Consider the following 13,315-nt stretch of genomic DNA (forward strand, 5'->3'; position numbering starts at 1 on the left):
ACCCAGTACACAAGATTTTCTTTCAGAAACCAACAAAACCAGCAGCTCTACATTAATTTTGCCTCGGCTCATCTTCTTCATCTACTTACTTCTGTGTGCTCTGTAAGACTGTTTGTGCTTAAGCACCACCAAGCTGCTTCAGTAGCTCCAGGCATGTGAATAAAGCAATCTCTTTGGTCAGCCACTTTTTAAAGTGTATTTTATGCTTTGTGACTGAATCAACAACGTAACAGAAACAAACAAAAACATAAAATAAGTGCAAAAATGCACATCCAGCAGTTTGAGCATAAGTTCTTGACCTTGTAGTTCCAGGTTTTGAACAGGAAAAAATGGTAGGAATAGTTGTGGCATAAAGGGCATAGGAACAGAGGTTTAAGCAGGCATAGGTTTGAGTATCAGGAGAATGAATAATCAACCTTCTCTCCACCATCAATACTATGACTGAGGTGAGACCTTTGGGCAAGGCACCAACTGCTACCCACAGTTTTATATTCTTGATGTCTTTTTGTGTCCAAACTACCCTGTCAAAACAATGTTTAAAAATGTTTTACTCCATGTCATGTCGGATATGACCAACAAATTGGGATCTTGCTTTGAGAGACCAATCTACTTTGAGTGTTTTAAAATGAGGCTTGAGTGGAAACTTGAATGCCTGATACTTAGAGGTGGCTCACGCTGGTTCTCAGGTCCCTACCCTGGTACCATTCTTACTGGAGGTGCATGAAGAGCTCACAAGAACATAGACGGCACCTTTCATTGCCAGAAACCGGTGGCTCTTCCTTCCTCACCACATTTGATGGTAAATAGGGGTCCCCCCAGTGGAGCAGGTGCAATTGTGGATGCAATTGTGTCCAAATGCCGCTACCACTTGGCTGGGGAATCCTGTGCTCCCCCCTGTGCCTGTGGACACTCGTCGGCTCTAATCAGTAGTACTTATGTGGCCTGTGGAGAAGCTGCATCTGCAGTACACGCTATGGTGTTGTTGAAGGTCAATCAGGCTAAGGCACTGCAGGATCTGCAGTATAGGGTGGCATACCCGGAAGCTCTAAAAGAACTCTGCACCGTGACGGACCTCACATGCTATGAGCGATGAAGGTTGCGGCAGGGTCTCTGGGTCACCTTAAGAGGTTTCATTCACCTCCAATTTTAATGAAATATTGTCCATATGAGTATGTTCTGAGACTTGCTACAGGAAGGCTGGGACTTACATAAGTCTCTGTTTAGTAGAATGTGGGATGTTCCGCGTGTTCCAGTCTTACTGAGTGGGTAGTGCTTTAACAACAGTAGCTGGGTTCTTGTGGTTGAGCTCCGGCCTAAGCCAAACAGAGAGGGCTTGGGAGGCTCCCACAGGATGCTGGAAGGGGCATCATCCATGGTGTTTTGGTAGGGATCCCAATTCATCAGTCATATCCAACATGACTGTGACCGTCTCCTCGGCCATAAAATAAAATGTTAACACATTTTGCCCCCTTATATCATCTGTTTTTATATTGATATATATACTCAATATACATCAATTTGGGAATGTATACTTTATAGACTCTTTTGTCAACTCAAGCTGCTTCAGAGGGTCTATGAACTAATACAAATAACTATATAGATAGTACTATTTTAATAGTTAGTCAAAAACCATTAAACAAATGTAAATTCCTCTCTGCCAGACAAAGCAGTAATGCACGAAACATTTTTCTTTTTAATTCAGAAATGTGGTTGCTTAACATAAAGTAGTGCTCATTGGTTAAGTAAAGTTATAAGCATTTTAATGTAAGAGACTCTACAGGTTTACAGGTTAAAATATTGCTTGGAAAAGGTTAACTTGGTGTGAGCTCACCTCATACAGAACCACAAAGAAGAGGAATAAGCAGATATAGAGGATTTTGTAGACTGCTACTTTGTCAGAGAAACTGACAAAGAAGAACATAAAGCAGCAGCAGAAGATCCAGTACTTCACCAAAATGCCTTTAACTAATGCTCCCAACATAATCATCATTGGAGAGGTATAACTGATGTCACCTATAATAGAAACATACACAATTAAATTGGATTACTTATTTTGCAATTAGGATAAGGTGTTAACATAAAGGACATATAAATGACTGGACTGTCCTCAACTGTCACCTTGTGAAAGCAACTTAGCTTGCAAAAAAATTAAATGTAAAAAAGAATGTATAATAATTGACAGACCAAGATATGTTGAAAAAACATATTGGGTTGGACTGTCCATATAGTATCTGTGGTATCTGTGACCGGACAAATGACACAATGGCCAAAGGTGTTTTTTAGTACAAGTGTTTTTAGTACACTTAGTACAAGCCTATGCATGAAGGCTTCCGAAAGAAAACTTTGTTGTTTTGTTTTGCTTAATTTGAATAAAGTGATTAAGACTAGAGTAAAAGCCTGTCCTAATTTTTAATGTTTCATGATAAATTATTTTAACATTGACAAAACATAGGTAACATTAAATATCTACTGAAGTGCCTTGAAATGCTTAAATGCAAGACACAAATCGATATGTATTATATGTTGTATATCCACATAACTGCTGTTAGATTTGTGATGTTGTGTGCTATCTGCTTATATTGTGCTATCTGTTTATTCTGCAGTATATAAATCTTCAGATATTTTTTTTTTTTTTTGTGTTAAAAATGTAATGCAGCAACTTTTCAGCATTGCACCAAGCAAGTTGATCAGCAGGCTAAGAGATTTCTGGCCACTCTTAGCTGGAACGACCAGCTAAAACCAGCCTAACCAGCCTTGTCAAGCTGGGAGACCAGCTACTTCTGGCTTAGACCAGCCAACCAGTGTAGTCTGGTTTTAACAGTTTCTTTTAGCAGGGATCTAACACTGCAATTGTCAAGTCCACACACAGAAGAGAGAAGGAAGTTATAAACTTATAAATCAACACAGGTGAAGTAGGTGAGTAATGTGTTCAACACTTGTATCTTCAAACACAGGCAATCAGGTAAGTTCACATTCATTGAATATCCCAGTACAAGCAAAAGTACTTCCCTCAAAAACAGGTACACAAAGGCAGACTTCCTTGGAGCACAGGGAGACAAGGAGCGACAAAGGAGAAGGTCAAAGCAATAGTGTCCATGTAACTTTGATTCCAGCCAAAGGTTGTGGTTGATTGCGGGTGCAGGTGTTGACAATTAGTACTCAGCTGATGGTTCAGCGGTGTGTTGGGGATTAAGTGGGCGGTGACTGATCCTGGTGACTGGGACTGAGGGAACGTGTTAAGGGTGTGACACTACCCCTTCCATGGGTGACTCTGGGTGACAGGTCAGGATGCTGTCAATGGAATTCCTCAAGGAGAGCAGGGTCCAGAACGTCATAGCGGGAAACTCAAGATCTCTCCTCGGGACTGAACCCCTCCCAGTCTATGAGGTATTGTAGATGGCCGTTCCATCACCGGCAGTCGAGGGGGAGGCGGGTTCTGGTTCTGTTGAGGGAGGAAAGACTGAGTCAGTGTGACGTTTAAATAAGGAAACCAGGAAATCCGGTATTGTGGAGGTAGGTTCAGGCGGTAAGTGACGGGATTGATTTGGGAATGGATGGTGAATGGCCCTATGTAGCGGGGACTCAGCTTCTTACAGAGCAGCCGGAGGCAGATAGAGAGCCATACCTTGTCTCCTGGAAGATATGTGGGATTAGGTAACCTATGACGGTTGGTGATTTCCGTATGCCTCCTTACTGCCCGCTGCAGATGGAGTCCCACACCCTCTCGCTCTCCTGGAACCAGTGATTCACCGCAGGAACTTCAGAGGCATCCCCAGACCATGGAAACAGAGATGGTTGATATCCTAGGACACATTGGATCTTGTGAGCAGTAGGTATGGAGGTATCGGGAGATTTCTTGGATTTTCCGCTCAGTCTGGCCGTTTGTTGGGATGATAACAGGAAGAAAGACTGACTGATGGAGACGAACTGCGGTGCTCTATCGGATATGATATCCTCTGGGAATCAAAAGTTCCTGAATACATGGGTGAATAGTGCCTCAGCAGTCATATGCACCCCTTCCACTGATATCATGTATTCAAGAAGGAGTTGGTAGTCTGGTGGAATTCGCATTTTTCAGCCTTGAGATAGAGGTTATGCTTTTGAAGACTTTGGAGGACTTGACGGACATGGGACTGATGTTCATCTAAGTTACATGAATAGATAAATGTATTGTCAATGTAGATGAGGATAAAATGGTGGAGGTAATCTCGGAAGATGTCATTCCTGAAATTCTCGAATATGGATGGACTATTGGCAAGCCCATAGGGCATGACCTGATATTTATAGTGTCCGGTCATGGTGATGAAGGCGGTCTTCCATTCATCTCCTTCTTGGATACGGATGAGATTGTAAGTGCTGCAGAGATCAGGTTTGGTGAAGATACGAGTTTCGCTGAGTTCTTCAAAAACCGATGGAACCAGTGGAAGTGGGTAGGCAAACTTTACCGTTGCATCATTCAGTACCCGGTAGTCTATGCAGGGACAGAGGCCACCATCCTTCTTGGCCACAAAGAAACAACTGGATGAGGCTGGTGACATGGACGGTCTGATGAACCCCCGATGTAGGGCTTCCTAGGTGTATTCCTCCATAGCCTCATGTTCAGGATGAGAGAGAGAGAATAGACCTTTCCGTGTGGTAGTTTGGCGTATGGCGGCTGGTCAATACTACAATACTACGCCAGTGAGGTGGTAACTGGGTGGCTCGTTCTTTACTGAACACACCGGTGAAGGATTGGTAAACGGCAGGAATATCAACAATGATGAAGATGTCAGGACTCTTAATTGAGGTAGAGTGGATGTGAAGTGAAGGGCTAGGTGGCTTTGAATGTGATGAGGTATGGTGATAGCCGTGGATCTTGCACGCTCTTGCATAAACTGACCTGTTTACACTGTGCATTCCTGAAATCTGACTATATATAAAAAGAAGAATAAATATACATACATGATTGTACTTTGACTTCCATTAAATGATCTTCTGTCTGCAGCACCTCTTCTTGTTTTTCTTTCAACTTTTGTCTGAGTAAAATCCAGAAACTAAACGTATAAGAAACCTGCAAATAATTAATTAGACTGTAAAACACATGGGGAAGAAACACATAAGTCTATAAAATTTTGATAACACTTTAGAATGATTTTTCATTATTACACATATCTACACAGGTACAAAAAGCAATACAATAACATTTAGTCATAAATTTTAACTATAACACAAATCTCACTAAGATGAAGTAGGTACTATTTTTTATACCTTGTGAAGGACTGCTAAGAACTACTACATACAGGTCCATAATTGATGCAATTAATGCATTGTCTACTAATCCTTTAGATTGTTAGAGTAGGTTTAAGGTTAGTAGAATATTTGGAAAGATAAAGTGTCAGACAGTCTACTAATAATCTAATGACATGCAGTTGCAAAGTTACTTGTACTGTTTGCAGTGGGCCATCAAAATGAGTTGTTATGATTATAATTATAATTAGTATTTAATGATTTGCTGTCTGTCTCAACCAAAGAAAAAAAAGGCTATCTTTTTTTTGTATTCAGTCATGGAGATGCACATCACTAATAGACATAGCTAATTAAGATCCACCATGAGATTTAGTTTCACATACCTTTGCAGCAAGGTGAACACAGGGAACTGAATAACCATAGACATCAAAGTCAATCAGGACATGCTTTGGTAAAGTAGGAAAAATGTCAATATGGTTAAGATGGAGTTGACTAATAAATGCAAGCACTAGCAGCAATGTCCCATAGACAGCAAGGAATGGAGAGCTTAGCATTGTGAACCGTCGCCGATCCTTCAACATCCAGATTACACATGACCACACCAGTAATACTAACGTAAGCCATGAATTATAACTGATGCTCCATACCTGGATGCATACAAAGAAAAACAAGCATATTAGAAGCATGAATGTAAGGACATAATATGGATAGTGCATTAAAAGATAAGTTACAATTCATATGCATACAAACACAGAAAATGTCTAAAACAAATAAATACCAGTAAGAAACCAAATATAAATTTAAGATAATTAAGATAATTACTTATTTTACTCACATATGAATAATTAAAATTTTACTAGCATAGGAACTGAAGATATAAAATTTAAATAGTTAATAATAATAATAATAATATATAAATATAATTGGGGTGGGATCTGTTTATGCAAACTAATGGAAAATTAGAGGATTTTTGCAGGGAAATGCATGGGTGACTTCAAAGCAACATGTGCCAGCTTAATGCAAAGTGTGCCAGTTAGAATTTTTATGAGACATTTGTCGATGATGCCACCTTATTATTATGTATGTCAAAGAACAGCTGGATCAAGATGAGACCAGGGCTGCATTTCCCAAAATAATTGTAACCATTAGAACCATTGCCATCATAATGCTTTGTAAAAAGCACATTATGCAATTTTTTTAAAGCAATATTTTAAATAAGGTGAATTATACTTTGCTTGACTTATAAAGGAAAATTAGTTGTGTGTTTTGACTCTTTATTCTTTTGAAATTAAAAGCAAAGTTTAAACACATTGAGAAAAAAAATTGAAAGTGAAAGTTTATCTGATTTTTCTCTTATATAAGTGAAGTATAAGTGTTTGAAAATAATTCCTATTTTAACAGAAATCTTTAACATCTGTATTTTTTTTAAACATGTATACTTCAATCACAAAGCAACATACATTGGGGCCGTAAAAATTATATTACCATTGTGAAGATAAGAGCAATTAAATAGCTTTGTTTCATTATGAATTGTCCAAGCTGGTTTAAAGCAGTAGGTCCTGGTGCATCAGTAGATGATAGAGAATCCACGTCATTCAGTATTTCATTCCCTCCACCACAGTTTTCCTTCTTTGCAGTATATTCTGTGCATGCAGTTAACACACAAGGACACAGTGAGATTCATAATTGTGAACAAGAACAAAAAATATGAACAGTAAACAGTGTTGAGAGTAACGCTTTACAAAAGTAACTTTGAATTACAGTAACTCAGTATTACTTTGTGCTGTAACTCAGGAATGGAATCTATTATTACAATTTTGGTAATATTATACTCGTTACAATTTCAGCGCATTACAACAATACATTTTAACCTGAAATAATTTAGTTCTCAATTTACTTGTAAATATTAATACACATTTCTAGCTGTAGGTTTCAAAATACTGGTTTTAAAATGTAACTTTAGCAGTCCCTGAATAGAGTCATAGACCTGAGCCGTTGAAGAATACGCTACAGAACTCATTCAAAGATGTGGACGGAGCATGATCCATTAAAATGCATGTGTGTAGATTTAGTTGAATGATAAAGTTTAGGCTACTCTCTTCAAATTAATTGTTGAACAGAATTTACAGAGCAAAGTATTTGCTAAAATAACCTAACCTCATCACCAAAGCGGTTCTGTCAGATGCGCGTAAAAGTTGCATGTGTTACTATGAACATTGTGTATTTTCTTTCAGAATTATCACTGACTATAAAGGTGTGAATACTTACATTTTAGACACAGTAAGCCAGAGCCAGTGAAAATAAATCCCTAGGAGAACTATTGTGCATCTCAGATCAATACAGAGCGGTGTTTCATTGTGATGTTTTTAAACAGAAAAGTGAATTAATGATTCAGTGAGCCATTCTGAATCAATTAAATCAATCTGAAAGAATTCCTTAACTGCCTTATTAACTTCATTATCAGAGATTGTCTACTGGCGCTGTTAGTTTCTTATTGAAATTATTGTTTTTGTTTTATAATTTCATAAATATGCATTGTGTGTTATAAAGCAACTTTCTTAACAGGCACACAATAATATAATTAGTTGCTTAATAAATTGATGTGCATGTTAATTAATCTTGTTATTTTGAGATTAATTTTATGAATTAATCGACACATTATGTGATTAGATTTTAAAAACATTATCACTTAACAGGCCTATTTAAAACATATAGTACTTTTGTAATTCTGACAGTCATTGTTACTTACTGTATTGTGTCATAAGTCTTCACTGTACCTGTTACATTATGCTGTAGATTTGTAGACCTACACAGTCATATTATACCATTTTAGCCTGCAATAAACATTTTAGCTATTTAGATTGGCTTGTCATACATCTGCAGTTACATCTGCAAAAGTAATTTAAAAGTAATGTTGTAATATAACTAATTACTTTTAAAAGACAGTAAATAGTAATAAATAATGTATTATAATTTGGAAGTTGCCCAACTCTGAAAGTAAATCAGGGATATTAAAGTCACACCATATCATAATTTAGCATAATTGCTCAAAATTACAGTATGTTGATAATTACAACTTGCAGTCTGAATGTTCATGAGATTAATGACTTTGCTGTACCATGGACTCATTTAGAGATAATACATTATTTCAATAGTCCACTTTAGACTTTATACCACAAGTTAACAAGAAGTTATTAGAGTATTAGTAGACTGTCTGCTTAATATCTTCTAACACTTTATGGTGATGGATCCACAACATACTATCAGAAACTTTGCAAGTATATGTCAACTTATACTGTTAACCCTAACGTTCTACTCTGAGAGTTTGTAGAAATGTAGTTGTAAATGAATAAGAATTACTTGACATGTTGTTGCAAATTACTTATGTCTAAATGTCTACAAGAGGACAATCAAAATAAAGTGCAACCCATTTAGGTATTGCTTTGTTTTTGATGGTGCCAGATAAATACATAAGATCTTTATTTTTTTTATATATTTCTCAGACTAGGAATTATGTCAGGATCCTGTCCTGACAGTCTTGTCTTTATGTGAGCACATGGCCTTGGATCCTTGTCCTGTTTCAAATATCTTATTGACTTCCTGCATTTTTAAATGTTTGTATTGTATTGTGTGAGCAGACAGTTGTGAGAGGTCTTTAGCTGGAAGTGAATAAATGCTCTCTGTTTTGTGTGATTTGCTGATTGCTAAACATGTCATATTTCAGGTGCAAATGCCTTGAAGTGAATAATAAATGTTAGATCAGTTGAAAGACAATGTGTTCAGCTAATGTTTGCTTGCTAAACTCAATTTAAATTGGGATATTTGTTTTGTTTTGACAACTTTCAAACTACTCTAAAACTTCGTAGTTGTTTCTTCAGCTAGCTTGTTTTGTGTGTACATGACTTTGGGCACATAATGTAGACTTTCTATATTCACTTACCTTCTGATGAAAAAGCAAAGCAATTTGGATTGTCATCCTCCAGAATCAGGGAATTCACTCCAGAATTTTCATGGTTTTGCCATGTCCTCTTCCACACCAATGTCATGGACTAAAAATGACATAGATCGGAAGTTTTTACAGAATGATAACACTATCTTATAAAATAACAAGTGATTCTGTTTTTTTAATCATTACCTCACAATTTTTCATCACTAACAAATTCATATAGCACTGCTGACAACTGCTCTAATTATGTTTAATAGTTTGGGTTGTCAACGTTTAAATGCCCTTGTTTAATTATTTCAAGAAAGGTAATATCAATACATGGACCCTCTTTAATATAAAGAACATAAAGTAGTCATTGGGCCAGATTTACTAATAGTATGGCAGTAATATGGCAGGAGAATATTTGCATAAATAATGTGACATAATTTAGCAGTAGTCAATTTACTGGTTTTAGTGCCGTTATTTACCAGCTAAAAAGCATATCTTATTCAATTTTGCACCTGACATCGCTGGAATTATTGCTGCCAGGAGGAGGCACCACAGAGAAGAGAGCATGAAGAGTTTTTTTCCACACATATTATGTTATTTGGAATGCCAGAGAAAGACATTTTCCAAAAATATAAATTTTTGCTGCTTATGATAGACTGTTTTGGTCATTGTGGAAATGCATCCATGTTCTTTAATTTGCACATTGTCATTAGAGACACAGGCTTGCTGAGGCAGTATAGAGTAAACTACATATTAGAAGGATTGATTTTATTGAATAACTACCATGTGGCAATGTAACAATAATGTAATTTTCGGAACTTATGTATAAATAAATGGAATGACACATTGAAAAAGTACTGAACTACTGAAATTAATTTAATCCTTAACACAAAAGCCTTTGTTGGTAATGACAACTGTATGGAAAATAATAGTTGTATGCATTGTTCGGATGTGATTTTGGCCTATTCTTTAGAGTCTTCAAATATTTAAGGTTCTGTGGGTCTCTTCTATTAATTCAAATTTTCTACTGGATTCAAGTCAGGTGATTGGCTGGGACATTCTAGCAGCTTTATTTTCTTTTTCTGAGCCAACTTAGGAGTTTCCTTGGCTGTGTTTTGCATCATTGTCTTGCTTAAATGCACATCTTTATATCATCTTCATAATCCTGCTATTATAGGTGTTGGGACTGAACCAGCTAATATTAATTTCCACTGACAAAATTGCTTTCTAATTACTGATAGATTTCAGAGGATGTCCTGGTCTCCAATCCATTTTGCACCTTCTATTTGATGTGATTTCAGTACTTGTTCCCTGTCTCATTCCATTTTATTACACAACCTCAATTCTAAACCTATTTTTATTTTCTTTGTATGAATTGGGTTGTTGGGTTGTTATTGACATGATGAAAATGTCAAGTCAGCAGCACCTTTAGAAATATATTTACTAAGAAAAATTGTGATGTTTGCAATAACTTATTTTACTTGTTTTGGCAATGAGATGACATTTTGTCTTACCTCTTTTCTTTCAGGAGAGAAATTGTGTATTTTAGAGAAGCTGGATAGAATGCTGGAAGCTTCACCATAAATTTCCACATCTACCTGTGCATAGTATATATATTCAGGTGATTAATGCATACAAAAGTTGCATTACCACCAAAATTACCTGGATCATTTTGTCCCAGGAAACAATTTTTTGCCCTAGATATGTTGGTGTTTGAATTTCCATTGTGGTCTCAACATAAAAGTTCAGGACCTTTCGCTGGTATTATCTCATGAGAATGGTCTTTCTGAGGGGTACATTTTATTTATGTAGATCCTGGTTCCTGCTGTAGACACCCGAGTCCCAGCCCAAAGTTCCTAGCTCTAGTTAACTGGATATGCTAGAACAGTGATTTTTAAAAGATCCTGGGAACCCTGTTCTGCACATTTTGTATTTCTTCTTTATCTGACACACCAAACTCAGTTTATGGAGGTCTATTTTAACAAGCTGATTATCAGAATAAGGTGTGTTAATAAGGTGATGGTGATCACACACACACACACACACACACACACACACACACACACACACACACACACATACATACATAGATACATACAGGGTTTGGACAATGAAACTGAAACACTAGCCAATTCAGTGTTGGAGGTTTCATGGCTAAATTTGACCATCCTAGTGGCCAATCTGTATCCAGGGTAATGTCAGCATACAACCAAGAAGGATGAACCACATCCAACAGGAGTAACTATGGATGCAAGAGGAAGCTGTGAGGACCATGCTGTTGAAACGCGGAGGCAGATATACGAATTTAATCCTGTACCCTCTCTGTACAGTCCTTTTATATATGCTAAGACCCGGAGATTGACTGAATGGATTCAAAAACAGAGAAAACATCTTTCACAAACATCTTTTCTGTCTCCTGTAAAGTGTGTGAGTTGTATTTGTAGGGGTTATTATAACTAGGTATTGCTTTTGGAGCGTTTAAATAATGGTATTCCTGGTAATGATTTACACAAAGCAGCACTACTCTCACAAATTGCTGCTATATCAAGCATTACATGCATGATAAAATGAAAATGAGAAAACTTGACCAATTGCAACAGATTAGAATCATGCAAAGGAGGGGTTTGGAAAAATTAAAGCTGAAAGGCTGTTGAAAGAAGTCATTACTTTTGTTTTCTTTACACACAAAAAGTCTTATTGCCGCTTCATAAAATTGCGATTGAACTACTGTTGTCACATGGACTATTTTACTATTGTCCTTACTATGTTTGTGGGTCTGGAAACATTGAAATGATTGTAAAAATGCCACGGTAAAAACCTGTTGATTAACAGTAAGTTTCCTTACTACATACAGTGAATAGCTGTAAAATAGATCTAATGGTAACACTTTCTATGAATTCTGTAAAAAGATTCTGTATTTATAATACATTAAAAGGGTATTCTTAAGAAATTACAATTAATGCATAATGCATTATAAAAAACCTTATAATGTGTTATATATTTCATTAATAAACAAAAACAATTATAATACATTATAATATTTACATCTGCAAACATTGTAATATGTCCCTTCAGAAGCAAGTTTGGATACCCGCCATGTTTTTGACTGCATGTGTAAAGTGCATTATATTACCTCCTTGTGAAGTAAACTCATGACTGAAAAATACAGCAGTAGGAGCACCAGTGGGTTAACCATTGCAGGCCAACTACCATCTTCATGCAGGGACAGGATATATGGTTCTGACATGTTGGTCTGGATGAGTGCTGTCAAACCGAACAATCTGATAAACAGACAGAAATATTAGATGCAAACAAATACAGAAGAGTCAGTGGTTATTTGCAAGGAACAAGACCGGGCACCATTGACTTAGTACTTAGTAATTTCACTAATAATGTCCTAAAATGTAAAAACCAACCATTAAAATTCACTGCAAAAATGTATTCTAGAGCAGTATTATAGCCAGTTACATTTTGTGTATGTGTTAAATGAGGGAGACCTACAAGACCATAGCTGAATCCAAAATTATGTTTTTCACTACTTACCTTCCTATAGTGGACAAAATATGCATAAGTGAAAAAAGGGTGAATGTCCAAAATCACAGCACTCATAAATTAATAGACAAAAAAGCACCTGGATGATAGAAAATGTGCATATGATTGATTCTATCCCATGAGACCATGGGAGAGGATTTATGCATGGAAGTGAAGTGACTGGATGTCCAGATTGCATTCATACTGCTAAACATAAACATACCAAATTATTGTGATTTTAATGGTAAAATGATAATTAACAGTAAGTTTCCTTACTATATATTATAAATAGCTTCAATAGATAACCTTTGTCTTTTGAAATTAGCCTCAGGATCGACACTCATAGACTGTGTCTGAAATCATGCCCTACACTCTAGTTCCTACATTAGTTTACTATATAGTCCACTAGACAGGGCGACTGAGAACAAATGAGTAAATTCAGAGGCTAATGAACAACTGCTGTTAACAAACACAATTACTGAAGGAAAGAACAAGAACATACACATACACATACTACAACTGACACACAGCCATTAATGTAATCAACTGAAATAAAACAACAGAGAAGGATTAAACAAATCTACACACAGCATTACCAGCTCCCCTTATTACTAACCAGTTTGA

General features: G+C 36.6%; 1 protein-coding gene across 1 annotated transcript in view; it reads right to left on the bottom strand.

Moving 5' to 3' along the window:
- The window catches only part of si:dkey-11f4.7 (piezo-type mechanosensitive ion channel component 2), a 117,447-nt gene that overhangs the window by 75,751 nt on the left and 28,381 nt on the right, over window positions 1-13,315 (bottom strand). The window contains exons 8-14 of the mRNA XM_043248937.1: window positions 12,294-12,441; window positions 10,675-10,758; window positions 9,167-9,275; window positions 6,712-6,869; window positions 5,610-5,873; window positions 4,942-5,050; window positions 1,832-2,013 (exon numbers count right to left, since the gene is read on the bottom strand). Coding sequence (XP_043104872.1) covers window positions 1,832-2,013; window positions 4,942-5,050; window positions 5,610-5,873; window positions 6,712-6,869; window positions 9,167-9,275; window positions 10,675-10,758; window positions 12,294-12,441 — 1,054 coding nt within the window. The remainder of the gene's footprint in view (window positions 1-1,831; window positions 2,014-4,941; window positions 5,051-5,609; window positions 5,874-6,711; window positions 6,870-9,166; window positions 9,276-10,674; window positions 10,759-12,293; window positions 12,442-13,315) is intronic.

This window comes from Puntigrus tetrazona, chromosome 9 (assembly GCF_018831695.1).
Source record: "Puntigrus tetrazona isolate hp1 chromosome 9, ASM1883169v1, whole genome shotgun sequence".
NCBI classification, from domain to species: Eukaryota; Metazoa; Chordata; class Actinopteri; order Cypriniformes; family Cyprinidae; genus Puntigrus; species Puntigrus tetrazona.